The sequence below is a fragment of the Bufo bufo genome, chromosome 5, assembly GCF_905171765.1.
Source record: "Bufo bufo chromosome 5, aBufBuf1.1, whole genome shotgun sequence".
NCBI lineage: Eukaryota > Metazoa > Chordata > Amphibia > Anura > Bufonidae > Bufo > Bufo bufo.
The window spans coordinates 241,501,866-241,527,200 of NC_053393.1; the positions used below are offsets into that span (position 1 = coordinate 241,501,866).

Consider the following 25,335-nt stretch of genomic DNA (forward strand, 5'->3'; position numbering starts at 1 on the left):
GAAAGGAGACATACCAGTAGATGAATTCACCTGATTGTTAATGGCGAATTCCTCCACAGACAAGTATTCCACCCACCGATGGTTCGGCGACATAACACCTCAAATATTGTTCTAGAGATTGATTCAAACGTTCAGTTTTACCGTTGGTTTCAGGATGAAACGCCGAAGAAAAAGACAAAGAGATATTAAACTTATGACAAAAATCCCTCCAAAACCTTGAGACGAAGTGAATGCCTCTTTCTGAAACCACATTCTCTGGAATCCCGTGTAAGTGTACCACATGATCTACAAACAGGGAGCCAAGGTCTTAGCATTGGGGAGATTTGATAGAGAAATAAAATGCACCATCTTACTAAATCTGTAAACAACCACCCATACCACCGACTCTCAGAAACCGGCAGGTCGGTGATAAAATCCAGGACACAATCCAGGATACATATGAGTGGACATCTCGTGACAAAGTGGGCCACTAGTAAAACCTAGTAAAACAAGTTCCTTGGTGGCATTAATACCCGGATGTCCACTAAACACAGAATTATGGCACCCACCCAACAGTTAGAGATGTAAATGACTGGGGACAAATAATTTATCAGCAGGGGATTGTACCGGAGCCATGTGTTGTCCCGCAGTTATTTCGGTCGTCAGGTCGGAGGAGACCGAAGAAACAATGACACCTGCTGGTAATATAGGTTCTGGTGGAGTATCAGGAGGTTGAAAAGCACAAAAACTCCAGGATAGGGCATCTGCCTTGAGATTTTTAGTTCCTGGCCTAAAAGTAATACAAAAGTTAAAATGTGTAAAGAATAATGCCCACCTAGCCTGTCTGGGATTAAAACGTTTAGCAGATTCCAAAAACAATAGATTCTTATGATCCGTAAGAACAGTAATACGATGTTGAGCCCCCTCCAAAAAATGATGCCATTCTTCAAAGGCCCATTCAATAGCAAGTAACTCTTGGTTTCCAATATCATAATTTCTCTCAGTGGAAGAGAACTTACGAGAGGCCTCTCTTGGTCTGGTTGCACCAATATTCGGGCATTAACAAAATACCTCTTGAGTGTTTTGATAGCTGTAATGGCCTCTGGTGACCAATTCACTAGATCCGCCCCCTTTCTGGTTAGGTCGGTGAGAGGTTTGGCTATCACAATTTTTTTTTTTATACATTTTCGATAATAATTAGAAAAACCCAAAAAGCGTTGTAATGCTTTAAGGGAGGAATGTCTTACCCATTCCAGAAGAGCCCACACCTCCCCTGGATCCATCTTAAAGGATTGGGGTGTGAGAATATATCCCAAAAACAAAATTTCCTGTACCCCAAAGATACACTTTTCATCTTTAGCAAATAGTTGGTTTTCACAAAGAACCTCCAGTACCTGTCTAATATGGTTAATTTGAGAATCCCAGTCAGGTGAATAAATAAAAATATCATCCAAATACACAATCATGAATTTCCCAATAAATTGTCAAAAAATATCATTGACAACATTTTGGAAAACCGCCGAGGCATTACTTAGACCAAATGGCATCACTAAATATTCATAATGGCCCTCAGGGGTATTAAAGGCCGTTTTTCACTCATCCCCCTCCATAAAGGGAACCTGTCACCTCCAAAAGTGATATAAAACTGCCAGGATTACCTTAATGCATCTCCACAGTCTGTTATTGATCATGTGTGTGAGCCAGAAATTCGATAATCCATACTTGAGAAAAAAGTTTTTTTAATCTCCATGAGCTCTCTGTTTTCTGTAAGCTTGAAGTCAAGGGTGCAGCGGCCTCCTTCAGCAGTGGCTTCAAATCAAGCAAAGCCCACCTCTAACCCGTCCCCTCTTGACTGTGATTTACATATTTTCTATTCCTTTGGACCGCGCAAGTCTGGCGCCTGCGCAGTGCGCCCCTTGTGACTGCACAATCCCGTCTCGCGATCCTGCAGTAAGCTGGGCATAATTTTCTCACTGCGCATGCGCCGGCTAGATTCGACGTGTGCACGCGTGCGCCGGCAATAATCAGCGTGAGCGCTCGCTCCGGCGATGTGTATTCACAGCGCGAGCGTGATCACTGGCTCGAGTTCTCCTGCTCCAGCAGCCAGTGATCAAGCTCGCGCTGTGAATATACCTTGCCGGCGCGAGCGCTCACGCCGAATCTAGCTGGCGCATGCGCAGTGAGAAAATTATCCCTGGCTGACTGCGGGAGCCCGAGACGGGATCGTGCAGTCACAAGAGGCTCACTGCACAGGCGCCAGACTTGCACGATCTAAAGGAATAGAAAATATGTAAATCACAGTCAAGAGGGGACGGGTAAGAGGCGGGCTTTGCTTGATTTGAAGCAAGGAGGTCGCTGCCCCCTTGATTTCAAGCTCACAGGAAACAGAGCGCTTATGGAGATTAAAAAAACGTTTTTCTCAGGTATGGATTATGGAATTTCTGGCTCACACACATGATCAATAACAGACTGGGGGCTGCTATAAGGTAATGCTGGCAGTTTTATATCACTTTTGGATTATAGGCCCCCCTGAGATCGAGTTTGGTAAACCAGTGAGCCACAAGAACTTAATTGAACAGGTCAGGAATCAACTGCAAAGAATACTGATTTTTAATAGTAATTTTGTTTAACTCTGTGTAATCAATACAAGGTCTCAATCCCCCATCTTTTTTTTCAACAAAGAAAAATCCTGCCCCCATAGGAGTAACTGAGGGTCTAATATGACCTTTTTGCAAACTTTCTTTCAAATAATCCCTCATAGATTGTCGTTCAGGACTGGACAAATTATAAATTCGACCCTTAGGGTATTTGGATCCCGGAATAAGATCTATGGTACAATCGTTTGGTCTATGAGGGGGAAGAAACTCAGCATCGGACATGGAAAAAACATCAGCAAAGTCACTGATGTATGGGGGAAGAGTTTTTGACTCAGTAGTGATTCCAGCTTCAATAGCAGGTAGACAGTATGAATTAAATTTTAGTCCCCATTTCTCTAATTCACCCGTGGACCAGTTAATGACTGGGTTATGAATCTGAAGACAAGGCATGCCCAAAACTACCTCCACAGGTAAATTTTTTACAATCAAAAAAGAAGAAATTTTAGTATGAAGGGCCCTCACAGTCAAGGTTACTTCAGGAGTACAAAATTCCACAGTTCCGCCCACCAAAGGAGTAGAGTCAATGGCAATAATATGGACAGGGTTAGAGACAACATGGGTACCCCAATGGAAAGTGCAAAATTATAGTCAATAAAATTAGAAGCAGACCCCGAGTCAATAAATGCCTTCCCTGAACCTTTACAAAAACCCAAAGAAATAATCACCGGTACTAATACTTTCTTATTACCCACTTCTGGGAGTACCTTAACCTTCAAGATGTCCGGCCGTGATGATCTTTGGGAGAGAGGAGTCTTACGGCATTGTCGTACCCAGTGGTTAGATTCTCCGCAATAAAAGCAGGCACCCCTTAGATGTCTCTGATCCCTTCTAGTCATTCCGAGCTGCATGGGTTCTTCAAGATAATTCCCTACCTTGACTCCCATGGGTAAGGAGTCTGGTTTGACCACCACCTGTGGAAAGGTCAGATGTTCTCGTTGTCTTTCCCTAATACGTCAGTCCAGCCTAACAGCCAGAGTCATAGTCTGCTCTAAGTGTCAGGGCAGGGATAGCTGACCAATATATCCTTAAGGTTTTCAGAGAGCCCTGACCTAAACTGACACTAAAGCGCTGGCTCATTCCAACCAGAGGAAACACACCACTCCCGGAACTGAGTGCAGTATTCCTCCATCGATCTGTCTCCCTGAGTGAGAGCCTTCAATTGAGATTCTTCCACAGTCGACTTGTCGAGTTCATCATAAAGTACCCCCAAGGCCTGAAAAAATGATTCCACGGAAGCTAGACAAGGGGAGTCCGTGTGGAGAGAATAGGCCCATTGTGGGTCCCCCTGCAACAAAGAGATAATTATTCCTACTCTTTGCTGTTCGGAACCTCAGGAATGAGGGCGTAAATGAAAAAACAACTTACAACTTTCCTTAAATGTCATAAAACATATGATCCCTGAAAAAACAGTCAGGCAGTTTAACACAGGGTTCAATATTTTGAGCGAAAGAGGCCGCTACAGGTGGGGCCTGATGCAATTCTTGCTGCTGTAGCTTCTCCGCAAAATCCTGCACCATATGTGTGAGACTATGTACCTGATCCAGGAGGACTCGCATAGGGTCCATGGTATAGGTAAGGCCTGTGATTCTGTCATGACAGTGGGTAGGGATAAGTGCAGCCCTAAATTCCACCCCACCTCTGTCCCTGCTTACTTGCACAGGCCCGTCCTAACCAACGCCGTACAACTTTGCGACAGTCCCTTGCTTAGACACGTGCAGGGGCCTAAGAAGATAAAGAAGTACAGTAACAGAGTCAGGAAAGCCAAGGTCAAAGCCAGGAGGTCACGCAGGTACACATGGTGCAATACAATAACCAGCTCAAAACACAATCCTGAGTCAGAAGCCAAGAGGTCACGTCAATTCCAGGGAGGTCACAAGGTCGAGGTCAAAAACAGAGCCGAGGTCCAAACACACACAGAAAGGCGCAATACAAAATGCTGGTGAGGGTAGCAAGACCAATCACAGGCAACCCCCACAGGTGAATCACGTGAAGTGGCCAGTGTCACGTGACTCTGATTGCTCATAACTAGTGATGAGCAGCAGGTGCCATATTCGATTTCGTTTTATATTCGTCGAAATCGAATATTCGTCATTATTCTTGTTATCGGGTTTTTGTAAAGGTTCAGGGAAGGCATTTATTGACTCGGGGTCTGCTTCTAATTTTATTGACTATAATTTTGCACTTTCCATTGGGGTACCCATGTTGTCTCTAACCCTGTCCATATTATTGCCATTGACTCTACTCCATTGGTGGGCGGAACTGTGGAATTTTGTACTCCTGAAGTAACCTTGACTGTGAGGGCCCTTCATACTGAAATTAGTTCTTTTTTGATTCTAAAAAATTTTGTGGAATATGACGAATACATTCGTCATATTCGCTAATTCTACCAAGCCAACCATAGTAAACCAGGTCCAAGTTGAAATCGCAATTCGATTAATTCAAGTTATAATAATCGAATTTCGATTTTAACTTAGCACTGCTATATTCCATATTAGGCTAGAATTAAATATAGCAGTGCTAAGTTAAAATCGAAATTCGATTATTATAACTTCAAATAATCGAATTGCGATTTTTCACGTAATTCTCAAATCCGACAGTACATTCTAGTATATGGAGACGTTCTTATGGTGATGGGGACGCTCCATGAGCACGGAAGTCGGCAGAAGCGGCAACGGGCACTGACTGGAGCAGCCAGGAAGCCAGGAATCCAAAGGACAGGTAAGAACAACTTTAGGGAAGTGGGAAAGAAAAATATTATAACAATAAAAAAAAAAAAAAGAATATTCGAAATATCGAATTTATATCACTATATTCGAAATATTCGCGAATTAGCGAAGTGCCGATATTCGCAAAAAAAATTCAATATTAGAATATTCGCGCTCAACACTACTCATAACACAGCTGAGCGCCGATTCATTAACATAGGCGCTCAGATCCCCTGCTGCTCGTTGTCTAGGGGACGGCCACGCTGAGGAGGACGTCGACCGCGTCCTTGCTCTGCTGTATGAGCGGGATGCCGGCGGCGCTGCGAATGAAGAGCGCGCCGCCGGCTCCCCTTGACAATATCTCTTAATCTTATTAACCAGGTCAACCATTAAGTAATACTTAGAGTATTTTGAGAAAGCCAAACCCTATCAATCAAAAGTCTCGCCAAGAGCATTATTTTAATCAAAAGAATCCTTTTATATTTTGGACATTTTACCTTGGTGAGGTCACTCAGTTCCCAAAATTCCACCGTAAAAGGGAATCTCAACTTTCGATTCCCCGATAATAAAATTATAATTTGCCCCCAATATTGTTTCAACTCTATACATGACCAAAGCATATGCAAGTGATCCACCCCAGATAAATCACATTGTGGACAATTAGAAGTATCCCTTAAACCACATTTATTAAGCCATAAAGGTATGATATAGATTCGGTGCAAAATATTAAATTGAACCAAAACGTGATTAAAATTATAAGAAACTAAACCTAAATTCGTCAACTGATTATCCCAATCTTCGAGGGAAATTCCCGGACAATCAATTTGCCAAGCCTTTTGTCCCAGAGAACGTGTATTATTAAATCATGTGTTAAGCAACACTTTACAAAATTTAGAAATTTTAACCTTCTGTCCCACATTCCCTATAAATCAATAGACGAAGCGAGAAGATCAAGAAAATGATTACACAGGGCATGGGGGAGGAGGGGTCAAACATGGAAGCAGAGGAGGACACGAAGCGACATATATTCGATACTTCAAACTTCAAAACTGTAACCAGGTCCCAGCCGACACCAAAGATCCAAGGAGTGGGGCGGCAGGAAGCAGTGGAGACCGAAACATCAGAAGGAGGGTGACCACCCTGTCTTCGAGCGAGACAGTAAGCAGACATTTCCAGACAAGGCGGACAAATGCAGAGTATCCGCAGAGAGTCTGGTCCAGCAAATCGCAAAGGGCCCAGAGGTGGGGGCTTCCTGCAGTTCAGATAGAGAGGTTTGTAGCTTGCATAGTGCGGTGGGATAGAACGGTCGGAAGGAGGAGCGAGATAGTAAACCTACTTCATCACGTTTTCACACCCTCTGATGGTGGAGCCAGCAAGTCACTAGCATCGCCGGGAGTTAGCAGGGTGGCAGTAGTGGGAGGTCGGTAGCCAAACGTGCCTGGGGTAGACTACCAGCTTTTCAGGAGCCTACCTGCCCGGGAAGTGGCGGTGCACTGGTTCACAGAGGCAGCGGCGGTAGCAGTCAGTCAGTGCATAGTGTTGGGGGTAAAATCACCTATTCGGCGGTGTGGCAGTTTTTTGTTAAGCCGCCAGAGGAGGAGAAGATGGCCATATGTAGAATCTAGAATAATGGGCGAGCACACTACATTTGTATCATAGAGTGCATAAAATTTTAATTAAATCCAATAAATCGACACGTGTATAAACATAAAATCAAGTCATACACTAATAAAATACAATAAAATATCATAAAACTTGTGTACTTGGAATAATACACTTATAAATACCGCAGGTGAATGGGATGGTTTGCACAGTGTGCTAAAGTCCAATTGCTGGTGTTGGACCAGATTGTCATATACCTATAAGTATCATGTGGAAGTCCGCTAATTTAGTGAGATATCTTGAATTCTCCTGTCCAGGAGATCTCCAATCACAGGTCTATTGCACAGATGTATGCTGGTGATAGCTCCAATATACACTGCTCAAAAAAATAAAGGGAACACTTAAACAACACAATGTAACTCCAAGTCAATCACACTTCTGTGAAATCAAACTGTCCACTTAGGAAGCAACACTGAGTGACAATCAATTTCACATGCTGTTGTGCAAATGGAATAGACAACAGGTGGAAATTATAGGCAATTAGCAAGACACCCCCAATAAAGGAGTGGTTCTGCAGGTGGTGATCACAGACCACTTCTCAGTTTCCATGCTTCCTGGCTGATGTTTTGGTCACTTTTGAATGCTGGCGGTGCTTTCACTCTAGTGGTAGCGTCAGACGGAGTCTACAACCCACACAAGTGGCTCAGGTAGTGCAGCTTATCCAGGATGGCACATCAATGCGAGCTGTGGCAAGAAGGTTTGCTGTGTCTGTCAGCGGAGTGTCCAGAGCATGGAGGCGCTACCAGGAGACAGGCCAGTACATCAGGAGACGTGGTGGAGGCCGTAGGAGGGCAGCAACCCAGCAGCAGGACCGCTACCTCCGCCTTTGTGCAAGGAGGAACAGGAGGAGCACTGCCAGAGCCCTGCAAAATGACCTCCAGCAGGCCACAAATGTGCATGTGTCTGCTCAAACGGTCATAAACAGACTCCATGAGGGTGATATGAGGGCCTGACGTCCACAGGTGGGGATTGTGCTTACAGCCCAACACCGTGCAGGACGTTTGGCATTTGCCAGAGAACACCAAGATTGGCAAATTCGCCACTGGCGCCCTGTGCTCTTCACAGATGAAAGCAGGTTCACACTGAGCACATGTGACAGACGTGACAGAGTCTTGAGACGCCGTGGAGAACGTTCTGCTGCCTGCAACATCCTCCAGCATGACCGGTTTGGCATTGGGTCAGTAATGGTGTGGGGTGGCATTTCTTTGGAGGGCCACACAGCCCTCTATGTGCTCGCCAGAGGTAGCCTGACTGCCATTAGGTACCGAGATGAGATCCTCAGACCCCTTGTGAGACCATATGCTGGTGCGGTTGGCCCTGGGTTCCTCCTAATGCAAGACAATGCTAGACCTCATGTGGCTGGAGTGTTTCAGCAGTTCCTGCAAGACGAAGGCATTGATGCTATGGACTGGCCCGCCTGTTCCCCAGACCTGAATCCAATTGAGCACATCTGGGACATTATGTCTCGCTCTATCCACCAACGTCACGTTGCACCACAGACTGTCCAGGAGTTGGCAGATGCTTTAGTCCAGGTCTGGGAGGAGATCCCTCAGGAGACCGTCCGCCACCTCATCAGGAGCATGCACAGGCGTTGTAGGGAGGTCATACAGGCACGTGGAGGCCACACACTACTGAGCCTCATTTTGACTTGTTTTAAGGACATTACATCAAAGTATGGATCAGCCTGTAGTGTGTTTTTCCACTTTAATTTTGAGTGTGACTCCAAATCCAGACCTCCATGGGTTGAAAAATTTGATTTCCATTTTTTTATTTTTGTGTGATTTTGTTGTCAGCACATTCAACTATGTAAAGAACAAAGTATTTCAGAAGAATATTTAATTAATTCAGATCTAGGATGTGTTATTTTTGTGTTCCCTTTATTTTTTTGAGCAGTGTAAATAGAAGGTATAGAGATCACCTATTTCAGTCTCTTGTATATTCCCTAAACCTTGGGTGCTGATTTTATACACCCGTTTGTTGAATCGTGTTGCAAAGTCCCGTAATCACTGTAAATATAGCAGCTTGTATATGGAAGCTTCTTACCTCCCTCGTGGTGGACGGTCTGTTTCAGTGTGAGTCGGGCAGCGCGGGACACTGCCGGCGTCTGACTACGTTCAGCTGCAGCTGACTTACCCGAAGTCTCACGGGATTTCCCAACGGGATTTCGTCCGGCACAGAGGAGAGGATACAGTGAATCGCCAATATATTTCTAGTTATTGGAAAAGTCCTTCGATTCAATTTCACAGCATGGCCATGCTTGTGGACGTGGAGGTGCTTTTAGTTACAGGTGTGTGATCCGGCCCATACGCGTTTCGGGAACGCTCCTTCCCTTCATCAGTGGTGTCACATCACCTGTGAGCCTCCACCTTTTATATCTTGAATAGCACCAAAATATGGATCACTGGATTTTTCTTCTGGAATGTAGGCATCTATTTGAATACTTTTTCGGTTTTTCGCTTTTGCGGTTTTTCACTTGTTGCTCCCATCGTTATACATATGTCTATTTAAACACAATTTATCACATAGATTACACTTCAAGATTATTCGGATATAGGTCCCTGGGTTCCCTCCTTTAAAGAATCAGCATGCTTTTCTTACATGCAATTTTTTATACATGCGGTTCCTAAGCGTTATTATAATATTCATGCGTTTTTTTACTTCACTTATTCCTTCTATCAATCTAAACAGGTCTGTGCGAACAGAGTTGGTAATATAGATAGCATATGGGAATTATCCAATATTAAAGTTACATTTTATAAATTTACTAATTACTCCTGTCATTATACATATAGCTGTTTAAAGACGAATTCTCATATAGATTGCGCTTAAAAATTATTGAGTTATTAAATTTGAAGCGCCAGATACAGGTCCCAGGATTCCTCATCTCAGAAATCAGCATGCGTTTCTTATATGTGTGTTTTTTTATGCATGCAGTTCCTATGCGTTTTTTTAGTACTCGTGCGTTTTTTTGCTTCACTTCTTCCTTCTGTCAATCTGAACAAGTCTATGTGAACAGAATTTGTAATATGCATTGCGTATCGGAGTTATCCATTATTAAGGTTATATTTTTATAAATTCACTTATTTCATAATGCTATATATGTAATTGAGTCTTTGTAGTACATACCAAATTTTTAAAAAGTTAAGATGAGACTTAATCTGATAAAAACAGTAAAATGCTATAAACGGATAATGTAATGTATATATATATATATATATATATATATATAAATAAAAAGAAGAGAAGAGTCCACAGTTGGAGCACCTGACCATAGGATTGCCTTCCAATATAGTGGGCTACTTCTATAAAAAAGAATCTCTATAGGTGGTATATAGCTTAAATAATGTCGCTAGAATAATATAATATAGAATAATATAGATGGTGTGAGGCTGTTTATACACGTGTCGATTTATTGGATTTAATTAAAATTTTATGCACTCTATGATACAAATGTAGTGTGCTCGCCCATTATTCTAGTTTTACCTATTTACCTTTCTGAGGGTGGGTGTCCCTCATATTTCCCACCTGTTTCCACCATATTTCCCACCTGTTCCACATCTCCGTTTAGAGTGAGCCACCGTCCTATTGTTTGCTTAGTACATTCCAATCACCCATTCGTGTGAGCTCCTCTTTACGGTAATATGGACATTTGGCATCATCTAGAAACTAAAAAATTAGAGCCGAAACTTATGATTTTAATGATATGAAGAATGTAGAACCGGTTAATAGAGATATGACTGAAATCTTTCGTGAACTAGAAAGCCTTTTACAAAAACAGCTTAAACAGCATTGGGAAATTAGGTCCCTACAACAATATGTGGACAGTAATAGAATACCGAAGGGTCTCTTATTACAAAAAAACCCAGCCTATGATTTACTCAGTGACAAGTTTGAGGAAGAGTGGAATGCGCTATTATTTGCACGTTCAGTGTCACTGACTAAATTAATTATCAAAAGACGTATAGAAATGCTGGAAGTTTTAAACAATAAGATATTAAAATTGAAAGAACTAATAGACAAATTCCCTAAGAATGAAGAATTTGAAAATTGGCAGGAGAGACTATGCAAGGGTTTAGATCGAATTGAAAATGATATAATAAACAGGAAAGGGAGAAAATATACAAACTCCCAAAAAAAAACCTCAGATAGAAGAGACTCAAGGGAATTCGAATAAACCCAGAGAGAATCCCCCCCCCCAAATAGGGAAATGGAAGAAGAGGTCCTACAAAGTCACTATACTGTTCCAGTGAATAATCGATATGACCAATTATCTAATCAGCATTTTTTAGATCACACCCCAGCAGATGAGACACAAAGAACGCACGCCCCCCATTTACAATCGAGAGTCACCTACACACCAATACAACTTGAGACACAAACACCACTACCCGGCACAAACATTAGAAAATTGTCCCCACCACATGGTTCAAGAAAGGGATCAGGACACTTATCCTTTAAGGAAACACAGGCCCCGTCAACATTACCAACACGAACACATAGTAGGTCCAAAAAGACACGAAGAAGACACGAAGAAGTCACAGGAAGAACAAGACAGCACAGGAGACACCAATAACAACACAAAAAGACACAATGATAATTAATTTGAGTTCTATGAATCCAACTCACTCACAAATCTGTTTATTAGAGAAAGGCCTGAAATTTGCACCTACTGAGAAATTGGACAAATTTTCTGTCTACATAGGGTTTTTAAAAGTATATAAGAAACTTATGTTTAAAAAAACACTTCCTAAAGAACCCAATAACAAGGACTGATAACAGAGATCAATCAGACAAACCTCTACTGAAAAATAAGTCTACTCTATTTCCGAGAAATGAAATCAGTGTAGAAATGTCTACCTTTTACAAAAATGTTGAGGCAGACATACGAAAGATCAGAATAGGATCTGCAAGTCGGAACAACCTGACCAGACAGGAAAGCCATGCTATAAAACAGCTCCAAAAAAATGAAGCTATTACCATACGCCCCGCTGATAAAGGGGGGGCGGTAGTTATACTAAACACGTCTGATTATAATGAAGAATGCCTCCGACAGTTAAATGATGTGGAAACATATATGAGGCTAAATAAAGAATTTGATCTGGAACTCAAATTGTTATGTAAGAAAGGTTTGGAGTCATCGATCATCTCCAATCAGGAATATGACTTCATTTTGGGGACACAGAGAAGATTACCGATCTTCTACTGTCTCCCCAAAATTCACAAAACCCTGATAAAACCGCCAGGGAGACCAATAGTCTCGGGTATAGATTCAATATCCTCTAATCTATCAAAATATATAGATACCCAAATACAACCAGTTGTGAAAAAAACCAACTCCTACATCAAAGACACTACCCATATTATACAAATATTAGAAGAGTTAGAAGCCGAATCAGAGTGGATTATGGGTACACTCGATGTGCAGTCACTATATACGGTGATAGACCATCGACAAGGTACATCAGCAATAAAGGCACAACTGAAGAGAGAAGGGACAATAGATGTTGCGCATATCAATTTCATCATAGAGGGGATCAATTATATTTTAACCCACAATTACTTTTATTTTGAGGGTAATTATTACCTACAAAAATGTGGGACCGCCATGGGGACAAGATTCGCCCCAAGTTATGCTAATTTATTTTTGGCAGAATGGGAAACCAACCACATCACACCCAAACTTGGGGCGGATCTGGTCCTATGGCGAAGGTTCATAGATGATATCATTTTTATTTGGAAAAGCAGTAAGGAAGAACTAGAACTATTTCTGCTAGGTATCAACCAGAACCAACTAAATTTGCAATTCACCTCGAATATTAAAGAGGAAACAGAATTCCTAGATATAAAGATCAAACAAGTGGATAAGAAATATATATGCAATACGTTCTCGAAATCTACATCAAAAAACAGCTTCATACAGTTTTCTAGTTGTCATCTGCCGAGCTGGCTGACTAATGTCCCGTTCGGCCAGTTCCACAGAATCAAAAGAAACTGTACAAATGAGGAAGACTTTGAAATAGAAGCTGGAAAAATGAAAAATCTATTTTTGGATAAACAATACCCTGAGGAAATTCTAGATAGAGCATTGGAGAAGACAAGGAACCTAAACAGACAAACATTTTTTATCGATAAAGAGTCTAAGAAGGGGAGTATAACAAAACAATAACGAACACAGGTGCACTCTGCAGTAATACTAAATCCTCAAACTGATTTTAAAATTGAGAGATTAGTCAACATGTCCCACGGTGTAGAACATGTCTTAAGCCCGGACACCGCGACAAGGTTTCTCAAGTAGCCCGGGACCCTACACTCTCCAACCTGAGCCATATGGGCAATACCAGGAGCCAGTGGGCAAATTACAGGAGCATTGGGCCGACTCACAAACAACTCACCAGTTACCTCCAGCATGTGGCCATGCCTGCAATGGGAGGAGGGAGGAGTCTGTGAGTCCCACTCAAGACTTGCTGATATGTCCCAGGCCTCACAGGTGCACCTTAATGTGACCTGTAGATGGAAAACAGGCACATTTAAATAGGAGTTTATACACCTCCAGAAATCTATATATACAAACTAAGAAGACAGGTTGGCATTAGCAGGAGGTGCTTCAAACCCACATGCAGTTGTGCATATATATAGGGGAGCAGATCCTGCATTTGTGGCCCGTTGCTAATGGCAATCCCCAGCAAAATGCATACAATGGAGGATGCCCGCAGCGAACCACAAGTACCACAATAGACATCCTACACAAGGTAACAAGTGCGGATGTAATAATTAATATAACAATATAACAAAACAATAACGAACACAGGTGCACTCTGCAGTAATACTAAATCCTCAAACTGATTTTAAAATTGAGAGATTAGTCAACATGTCCCACGGTGTAGAACATGTCTTAAGCCCGGACACCGCGACAAGGTTTCTCAAGTAGCCCGGGACCCTACACTTCTTAGTTTGTATATATAGATTTCTGGAGGTGTATAAACTCCTATTTAAATGTGCCTGTTTTCCATCTACAGGTCACATTAAGGTGCACCTGTGAGGCCTGGGACATATCAGCAAGTCTTGAGTGGGACTCACAGACTCCTCCCTCCTCCCATTGCAGGCATGGCCACATGCTGGAGGTAACTGGTGAGTTGTTTGTGAGTCGGCCCAATGCTCCTGTAATTTGCCCACTGGCTCCTGGTATTGCCCATATGGCTCAGGTTGGAGAGTGTAGGGTCCCGGGCTACTTGAGAAACCTTGTCGCGGTGTCCGGGCTTAAGACATGTTCTACACCGTGGGACATGTTGACTAATCTCTCAATTTTAAAATCAGTTTGAGGATTTAGTATTACTGCAGAGTGCACCTGTGTTCGTTATTGTTTTGTTATATTGTTATATTAATTATTACATCCGCACTTGTTACCTTGTGTAGGATGTCTATTGTGGTACTTGTGGTTCGCTGCGGGCATCCTCCATTGTATGCATTTTGCTGGGGATTGCCATTAGCAACGGGCCACAAATGCAGGATCTGCTCCCCTATATATATGCACAACTGCATGTGGGTTTGAAGCACCTCCTGCTAATGCCAACCTGTCTTCTTAGTTTGTATCTAAGAAGGGGAGAGAGACAGATAACACAATAATAAATACTAGAATTGTTCTTCCCTTCAATAACAACCATAAAAAAATGCAAAAAATAATCAAAACACATTGGCATCATATCCTGCGAGATAGGGTGATAGGCCATCTTTTACCCACTACACCATCTCTGACATTTACCAGAGCACCTAATTTAGGCTTAAAGATAGCTCCATCTATTAAATCAAATAAACTAGTAAAGAAAGAGAATACAATTATAGGGACCTGGATGAAACTTTCAGGTTTCTTTAAGTGTGGTAAATGTATGGCCTGTAAAATAAACCCTACCCCCAGGAAAATAACAACTATCTCCTCTACTCAGAACACGCATAAATGGGAGATAAAAGAATGCCTCACTTGCAACACCGCCGGTGTCATCTACCTGCTCCAGTGCCCATGTAAAAGACAGTATATAGGAAGAACAAAACGTCCATTGAAGACTAGATTGGCAGAACATGTAGCCAATATAAAGAAGGGCTACGATAAGCATTGTCTATCGAAACATTATAGGGACGTGCATAATAAAGACCCTTCACAACTGATCTTCATGGCACTGGAAAAGGTGGATAGACACTGGCGAGGAGGCAATTATATTAAACAGATGTCGAAATTAGAATCAAGACGAATATACGAGTTTGGATCGATGATACCAGCGGGTCTAAATGCAGAACTGGAGCTGTTTGGGTTTTTGTAGGCTGGGTGCCCCCGTTCCGACTCACACGCCGCAGTTTGGCCGATTACCGGCACTGCGTCGTGGACTCGGACGCGGGCCCCCAGCCTCACACCATCTATATTATTCTAGCGACATTATTTAAGCTATATACCACCTATAGAGATTCTTTTTTATAGAAGTAGCCCACTATATTGGAAGGCAAACCTATGGTCAGGTGCTCCATCTGCGGACTCTTCTCTTCTTTTTATTTATATATATATATATACATTACATTATCCGTTTATAGCATTTTACTGTTTTTATCAGATTAAGTCTCATCTTAACTTTTTAAAAATTTGGTATGTACTACAAAGACTCAATTACATATATAGCATTATGAAATAAGTGAATTTATAAAAATATAACCTTAATAATGGATAACTCCGATACGCAATGCATATTACAAATTCTGTTCACATAGACTTGTTCAGATTGACAGAAGGAAGAAGTGAAGCAAAAAAACGCACGAGTACTAAAAAAACGCATAGGAACCGCATGCATAAAAAAACGCACATATAAGAAACGCATGCTGATTTCTGAGATGAGGAATCCTGGGACCTGTATCTGGCGCTTCAAATTTAATAACTCAATAATTTTTAAGCGCAATCTATATGAGAATTCGTCTTTAAACAGCTATATGTATAATGACAGGAGTAATTAGTAAATTTATAAAATGTAACTTTAATATTGGATAATTCCGATATGCTTTCTATATTACCAACTCTGTTCGCACAGACCTGTTTAGATTGATAGAAGGAATAAGTGAAGTAAAAAAACGCATGAATATTATAATAACGCTTAGGAACCGCATGTATAAAAAATTGCATGTAAGAAAAGCATGCTGATTCTTTAAAGGAGGGAACCCAGGGACCTATATCCGAATAATCTTGAAGTGTAATCTATGTGATAAATTGTGTTTAAATAGACATATGTATAACGATGGGAGCAACAAGTGAAAAACCGCAAAAGCGAAAAACCGAAAAAGTATTCAAATAGATGTATAGCAAGTGTATGCACTAAAAATACATGCCTACATTCCAGAAGAAAAATCCAGTGATCCATATTTTGGTGCTATTCAAGATATAAAAGGTGGAGGCTCACAGGTGATGTGACACCACTGATGAAGGGAAGGAGCGTTACCGAAACGCGTATGGGCCGGATCACACACCTGTAACTAAAAGCACGTCCACAAGCATGGCCATGCTGTGAAATTGAATCGAAGGACTTTTCCAATAACTAGAAATATATTGGCGATTCACTGTATCCTCTCCTCTGTGCCGGACGAAATCCCGTTGGGAAATCCCGTGAGACTTCGGGTAAGTCAGCTGCAGCTGAACGTAGTCAGACGCCGGCAGTGTCCCGCGCTGCCCGACTCACACTGAAACAGACCGTCCACCACGAGGGAGGTAAGAAGCTTCCATATACAAGCTGCTATATTTACAGTGATTACGGGACTTTGCAACACGATTCAACAAACGGGTGTATAAAATCAGCACCCAAGGTTTAGGGAATATACAAGAGACTGAAATAGGTGATCTCTATACCTTCTATTTATATTGGAGCTATCACCAGCATACATCTGTGCAATAGACCTGTGATTGGAGATCTCCTGGACAGGAGAATTCAAGATATCTCACTAAATTAGCGGACTTCCACATGATACTTATAGGTATATGACAATCTGGTCCAACACCAGCAATTGGACTTTAGCACACTGTGCAAACCATCCCATTCACCTGCGGTATTTATAAGTGTATTATTCCAAGTACACAAGTTTTATGATATTTTATTGTATTTTATTAGTGTATGACTTGATTTTATGTTTATACACGTGTCGATTTATTGGATTTAATTAAAATTTTATGCACTCTATGATACAAATGTAGTGTGCTCGCCCATTATTCTAGTTTTACCTATTTACCTTTCTGAGGGTGGGTGTCCCTCATATTTGGGCTAGCAGCACCTGTTCCACATCTCCGTTTAGAGTGAGCCACCGTCCTATTGTTTGCATATGTAGAATCTGTGGGCAGAAGGTGAAGCGTGGCCAGGGTGACGATGTTGGCACCACGGCACTACGTCAACATATGTAGCATCACCATAAAGTGGCCTGGGAGAATCATGGCTCCGATATGGTTGTCCAGCTTTCTACAACAACCGCTGCATCACCCACTGGCACGCAGCCGATTTCAGGCAGTCAAGGCTCCACCACCTCAGCCGAAGGGAGCTGTGTGTCCTTCCCATCATCTACCGGAACTGATGCTCCTGCTCCTCCTCCTCCTACTCCTTGTCACTCATTCCGTCAGCAATCGATCACCGAAGCGATTGCCAAGAGAAAACAGAATGCGTGCACTCATCCAATGGCGCAAAAGCTGAACGTGCTCCTGGCCAAGTTACTGGTGCTGCAGTCCCTCCCTTTCCAAGTGCTGGACTCTGCACCTTTCAGAGAACTGATGGCTTGTGCCGAGCCGAGGTGGAGAGTCCCAAGCTGTCAATTCTTTGCCAAAAAGGCAGGTGCCTATTACACTTTGCAGTGTGTACTCCTGTATGCTGCTGTGTATACTGAGCACCATAACTGCTGAAGCATTGCTGCTCCTGCCTGGATCAGCACTGCTCCTCTAAAGCTTGGCATAGATGGAGCATAGATGGGCTGTATCAGGCTTTAGCAAAGCGAGCACAGGCAGCAGGAGCAAGGTGCTATGTGAACTTCTGCCCTGTGCTTGCTTGGGAATTCGTACTCCCATATACAGCAGTGCATGAGAGTGCAGAATGCAAAGCACAATATGCACCTGAACTTCAGGTGCATATTTTGCTAGGAAAAGTAAAGAAAATTATAATAATTAAAGTACATTACAATTCTGCTTTTTATCATATTTACAATTAGTTTTAATAAAGTTTCTATGAAGGTTTAGGTACACTTTAAATGTTTCAGACATTTTAAAGTTAAAAGTGTCTATAAAATTTAGTTCCAATATATTTTATATAGCATATTTTTATTTTTTCATATCAGTTTTCTTCTGTAGCTGGACTACAGAGTAAAATTGCCCTGAGTTGTAAAAACTGCCACCTTCAGAGTTGTCCTGGGTCTTATAAGACCTAGCAGCTGTACATTTAAGCCACGGCTACATGGAGACTTTTGGTCGAATGAAAAGATGTTGCTTGGTTGAGCAGAATTCTGGGATCATTGTGTGATCTTATGTCACATGACTACAAGTCGCCATTTAGCCCTAGTCTCACTGCAGAGTCCTGGTGATCATGTGATCAGCTGGATTAATATAGGAGATGCACTTCTTCCCTCCTTTATTGTTTAATCTGTGCTCATTAAACTCTATATTTTAACAATCCAGAATGCAAGATTAATAAGACTACCTTTCCGGAGAGTCCAGTAGTGATGGGCAGCTGACTCTCCCCTCATGCATATATAAAAAGATATTCCAAGAACAAGCATAGTAGGGGTCCCACCCCTTGGTGTTACAGATTGGTTGGAGTCTTGACCTGCTGAAACCCTGTCCTAAGGAGAGATCATAAATGCTTTTTCACTGGTCAGGCTGCCTGGCTGTTTGTAGTCTGTCAGTGGTCAGCAAGTTAAGGGTCCATTCATACGTCGTTTTTTCTTTCCTGATCTGTTCCGTTTTTTCTGGAACAGATCTGGACCAGATCTGGACCCATTCATTTTCAATGGGTCCTGGAAAAAAACGGACAGCACAATGTGTGCTGTCCGTTTCCGTTGTTCCGTTCCGCATGTCCGTTTAAATATAAAACATGTCCTATTCTTTTCCTGAAAAATCGGATCCTGGTACAATACAAAGTCAATGGATCCGCAAAAAACGGAAGACATTCGGATGTCATTACGTATGTCATCCGTTTTATACGGAATCCGTTCCTGGAAATTACATTTAAATTTTTATTTATTTTTTTAAAGAAACCCAAACAACTTTATTTGCTTATTGAAATTTATACATGTTTCCGTTTTTTGCGGATCCGCAAAAAACGGATGACATACGGATGACATACGGAAACATTTTCAGGAACAACGGATCCGCAAAAAACGGACAGAAAATCGGATTATAGAAAAATACTGACGTGTGAATGCAGCCTTAAAGAGTGATTGAAATATAGGCAAGCTTACAGCTCGTTCACCCAATGTTTCCAAAAATACTGTGATTAAAAATCACATCTGTTACAATATGAGCGCCAATCAAAAGCTTAATATATAAAATGGAATTTAGACATACAGTTACATTGAACAGGATGCATAAAAAAAGTAATTCTACCTGAACATCAAAACTCCACATCCCTAGGCTAGAAATCCCTATTCTGCACCCCATGCATATTATTGACCATTCAAAGGTATCTACTACAGTGTCCTCTACTGTCCTTCACCACCATAAAGAGGTTAGCAACTCTTTTACAAGTTATGGCCTATCTTCAGGATATATCATCAATATCTGATCACCTGGGGCCTGACACACTGCACTCCTGCAGCTGTTCTGCTGCAGCTCAGGTTTTGGAAGTCGGTGCAAGAACTAGAAAGCTCCATCCACTGTGTAGCGGACAGGCAATAAACGGAACAATGTCGTTCCGGTGCAGACTTCCCAACAGCTGATCGTCAGGGGTTCAAGGTGTTGGAACCTAGCCAATCAGATAATGATAGCGTAAACTTAGGATAGGCCATCACTTGTAAAATAGTGGACAACCGATTAAACCTGCTTATTCCTCTGTTTTTATAGAAAACAAGACACAACTGTATGGACATACCGGTATATGAACATTACATGCACAAAAGAACTTCTACCCCACCCATGATAAAAATGTACTAATTGTAATGCAAATTACACTGTCTAATAATACAAATCTAAGTCTTAGGCCCCATGTACACAAGCATATCTGTTTTTGCAGTCTGCAAATCACTGATACGCAAAACACGAATACCGGCCCTTTGCATCCCACATTTTTACTTCCGCAGGTACCGCAAAATGTTACAAATACCTATTCTTGTCCGGATCAGATGTGGACGGAAACTACAGTCATTCGCATGAGGCCTCAGAATTAGACAAATTTTCTACAAAATAATGTTGTCCAAGTTTAGTCTAAGTTTAAAACAACAAATTGGTTAGTGATAATAGTAGATAAGTGAATTAAAATATAGCTTTTATTATACTCTTGTCTTAAAGGGTTTCTATCACTTCGTATGACATAATTAGCTGTCAGACACTAGCGATCTGCTAGTGTCTGCTCTGGCCAACCATCCTACTATAATCACTTGTGGGGCAGCGGTTTTGCTAAAAAACTAACTTTTATAAATATGCTAATGAGCCTCTAGGTGCTATGTGGGCGTCATTAGCACCTAGAGGCTCCGTCTACCTTCAAACACAGCCGCCGCCCAGCGCGTCCCTCCAGCCCGCCCATGTCCTCCTCCGTGTGACGCAGCGGACGAGTTCTCGCGCATGCGCCGTGCGCGGCTGTATTCGGCGCATTTGAGATCTCAGCTCGGAGCGGTCAGACATTCAATGCGCATGCGCCGAATACAGCCGCGCATGCGCATTGAATGTCTGACCGCTCCGAGCTGAGATCTCAAATGCGCCGAATGCAGCCGCGCACGGCGCATGCGCGAGAACTCGTCCGCTGCGTCACACGGAGGAGGACATGGGCGGGCTGGAGGGACGCGCTGGGCGGCGGCTGTGTATGAAGGTAGACGGAGCCTCTAGGTGCTAATGACGCCCACATAGCACCTAGAGGCTCATTAGCATATTTATAAAAGTTAGTTTTTTAGCAAAACCGCTGCCCCACAAGTGATTATAGTAGGATGGTTGGCCAGAGCAGACACTAGCAGATCGCTAGTGTCTGACAGCTAATTATGTCATACGAAGTGATAGAAACCCTTTAAATAAAAGACAAAAATAAGCTAGATAATCAAAAAATGTGTGTTGTGTCTGTCAGCCTTACAGACACAACACACAGGTCAAACCAACTTGTTTGCACTTCCAGGAGTAGGCCAGTTATCAGTTCCCCCCTCGGTGCACTAGGTGATACCGGACTAGTTAACTGTGGTGATCACCCTTCCCCTTTTTTTTTGTTGTTGCCCCATGTCCCCTGATGAGTCTGGGCAACTTTTTAAGATGAAATGCGCCGGGACAACACTTTTTTGGATACTAACCTAACTTTTGAATTCAAGAGGGGCTTGGATGAATTTCTGGAGTGTAATAATATAACAGGCTATAGCTACTAGAGAGGGGTCGTTGATCCAGGGAGTTATTCTGATTGCTTGATTGGAGTCGGGAAGGAATTTTGTCCCCCCCTAAGTGGGGAAGATTGGCTGGTACCTCACTTTTGCCTTCCTCTGGATCAACTTGCAGGATAACAGGCCGAACTGGATAGACAAATGTCTTTTTTCGGCCTTATATAGTATGTTACTATGTTATAGATATATATATACGATATACTATACTATTTTTTAGGGCTGTGGGAATATCTTGGTTTTCCCTCCCCCTTTTTCTCCCACAAAATAGGGATTGACAGGGCTTGTGTAGGTCTGGATGGGGCTGCCCTTGTCAGGGCGATGACTCCGTATTTAGGAGGACATTAGGGCGCAATAGACCTGATAGGGCAATTTAGGGAGAGTTTCCAATATATTTCCCCCCTCCCTTTCCCCGTGCCGGCAAAGCCGTGACAGCCCGCAAATCGAGTTTCTATCAATCTAACTACATACTGGTAAGACTATTTCATTTTTTTGATTATCTAGCTTGTTTTTATCTGTTATTTTAGACACGAGTATAATAGAAGTTATATTTTAATTCATTCATCTACTATTATCACTACCCTATTTGTTGTTGTAGCTTTGAAATATTCTAGGAAGTGTTGTACGAGTACACAACTAGTTTCTTGTACATTTTCCACACCATTTCCGGTTAGTCTACAGGTGAAACTCGAAAAATTTGAATATCGTGCAAAAGTTTTGCAACTTAAAAGGAGTTGCATTAATGCAATTTAAGATTAGAATATTGTGAAAAGGTTCAATATTCTAGACTCAAAGTGTCACACTCTAGTCAGCTAATTAATCCATACCCCCTGAGCAAAGGGTACCTGAGATTGTGACTTTGCGGGTTTTCATAAGCTGTAAGCCATAATCATCCAAATTATAACAAATAAGGGCTTCAAATATCTCGCTTTGCATGTAATGAGTCCATCTCATATATTAGTTTCACCTTTTAAGTTGCATGACTGAAATAAATGAACTTTGCACGATATTCTAATATTTTAAATTTCACTTGTAAGTTTACACTAAGTTTAGTCTAAGTTTACACCTATTAGGTGGTGTAGTTTCACTTCAAAAATGTGCCAACATATTTTTGGCATATGGATTAGCATTTAGGCCCTACTCCATTAACCACAAAGCCACACCCCATGTCAGACGAGGCGTAAAATGTTAGAGAAAGTGTGTAAAACAGTAAATGTGATGCAATGCGTGAATGCTATTTTTGGCACAAAATGGGCCACAAAAATGGCAAATTTTTAACAGTAACTCTGCTCCATAGCGGACAAATCAGATCATCACCATGAACAGTATTATACATGGCCAAACTCAATGCTTTTTTATATCCTTGATAGTTTATTTTCTCAGCAGTGTTTTCTCTGATGGAAGATCATCTGGGAAAGGTCTCACAAGTGACTCTCCTTTTTTTTCTTCTTATTTTCCAGATAAAGAAGAATAACAGAGAATGCCAATAAATTGCATCCTTCTAGCTTTGCTTCTTCATTCTATTCCTACTTCCACAAAGACAAGTCTATTGGAAATACAAGGCATTAGCTTTATAAGCAAGGCATCCACTGGCTCCTTTACAGTTAAAGACTAGTTTTTTGTGTATTTTTTTTAACGCTCTCCTTTTTTTCTTGAAATAAATATAAAATTGACTTGGCTTTTTACACAACAGGCAAAATCAGCAGGGGAACTGTAAAGCATTGGTCATTATAACATTATGTTGGGGCTTAGGAACCCTTCTGTGAACTCAAAGAACATTTTCATGGAAATCATTTCGGAAACATAATTTCATAATGTCCCAGAAGTCAAAAGTATGTTTGAGCATGTGCTTGTTTAAGCCAAATTAAAGGATGACCATCCCGCACTAAAAGCAGAACTTCACAGATCTAAGGCTCTGCACTATGGCTTCACACGTGCTTCACGGGGTTTAACACTGTCTATTTGAGTGTTTTCATTTGTAATGTACAAGAGCTATGTTAGAGTTGATTTTACCACCAACGGCTTATATTTATTATTTTTTCATAATATGTATTTAGTAAAAAAATTACTGAGTAACAGCTCAAGTAATGTCTCATTTAATGTTGTAAAAGGTCTTCCATAAATACTGATTTCTTAAGTCACGCCATATTTAATCTTTATAGTTTGTCAAAGCACTGTAGAAGAAAGCTGGTATGAAATGGACAAAATGGACTCAAACTGTTCTTAGCTTTAGTGCTTATCATTTTTATATCTTTTTCTTCTAATATATCGCACAACATGCGGCACGCCTTTTTCTCTGAAAATGATATTTGTTTCCATATAAAACCATTTAAAAAGGGTGGCCCTTATGGCACAATAATAGTTATTAAAGAGAGATGCATATGCTTGGAATAATTATAATTCAGTGGCAAGTTGATAGCATTGCTGCATGTATGTAGTACTACTGCTGTTGTTCTCTGACCTTCATTGGGGCCTATTGGTTAATGGTACAAGTGGTCAATCAACAAAGTATATGGTAGGCCTAGGCAAAATTGGGCTTTTTTTTTTGCTATTGCTTGGCTAAGGCTCTCAGTGAGCTTTGCTAGAAATACTTATTATCTGGCCTATTGTGTTATATAGCAAACAGTAGACATGCAGATATTGATATAAATATTCAATGTGTGGTCTTCTTTGGTAGAATTCCAGGTAGGCTGCAATACTTAAGCTGGTATATGGGGTTGTACTATAACTTGCTTTGTCTGCATCCAATAGTCACATGCAAGCAAGTTGGAAACCATGATAGGAAAAAATTTAATTACAGTTAATTACAGATTTTCTTCACACTATCTTAGATGGTCTCATGATATTAAATATAGTGACTCCACTCAGCAAAACAGCTAACCCCATTGTTAGCTCAAGTCAATTTCTTTTGGGGCTAGTCATTCCCTATTTAGGACCCCGGTAACAATGCAATACATGTTGCAGTATGGTACCAGCCACTGATTCCTGCTGTGCTGCTCCTATTCAAGTAAATAATACTCTAATAGTTATTAGAAAGCAAATTGCTTTTATAATTCCCCATAATCACAAAAATCTACAGCTTTTTAAAATACACATATTGGATAATTTATCAAGACTGGCAATTGTAAGCAAGACTTGATATCCCCCTGCGCTGCCAGAGGATGCACTAAATTTATGACAAGGTGCAAGCCTTGTCATAAATTAAAGGGTCACTAACTTTTCACACAATTTCACCCCCCAAAGATCTAAACTGTTGATATGTCTCTATGACTTTTGCGAAATGTTAGTGACCCTTTACATACTTGTGCCTTGAAATCTACGCCAGCTTGTAACAAGTTAGCATTATAGATCAAGTCTTTGCCACCATTTAAAAGGAAAACATAAAAAAAACATATGGAATACTGGTTCACCATACTATATACACTATTCACAAAAAGTTAGGGATATTTGGCTTTTGGGTGAAATTTATGGAAAACGTAAAAAGTTCATGCTACAGTGATATTATATGATGAAAGTAGAACATTTAAGTAGACACATGCAACGCTGATTTCCTCATCTCAAACAATTTATTCAAACAAAAGCCAACAACAGTGTTGGGTATACCCCCACAAAAAATAGGAATGTCTCAATAACTTATCATGTGGCCTTTAGCATCAAGCTTGACAATGACATCTCATGCTGTTCACATGTCGATTTATTGTCTGCTGAGGCATCGCATCCCACTCTTCTTGAACAGCGGCCCACAGGTCATTGAGGTTCTGGGGTAC

At 41.3% G+C, this 25,335-nt stretch overlaps 1 protein-coding gene across 2 annotated transcripts in view; it reads left to right on the top strand.

Annotated features, from left to right (window-relative positions):
* Window positions 1-25,335, top strand: part of LOC121002879 (calcium/calmodulin-dependent 3',5'-cyclic nucleotide phosphodiesterase 1C-like) — a 786,737-nt gene that overhangs the window by 725,658 nt on the left and 35,744 nt on the right. The window contains exon 16 of one of the 2 annotated variants that reach the window (XM_040434516.1): window positions 23,029-24,543. The exons of the other annotated variant lie outside the window; for it this stretch is intronic. Within the exon in view, the coding sequence (XP_040290450.1) occupies window positions 23,029-23,042 (14 nt within the window). The 3' untranslated portion in view covers window positions 23,043-24,543. Of the gene's footprint in view, window positions 1-23,028; window positions 24,544-25,335 lie in introns of those variants that run through there. 2 annotated transcript variants of the gene reach the window in all.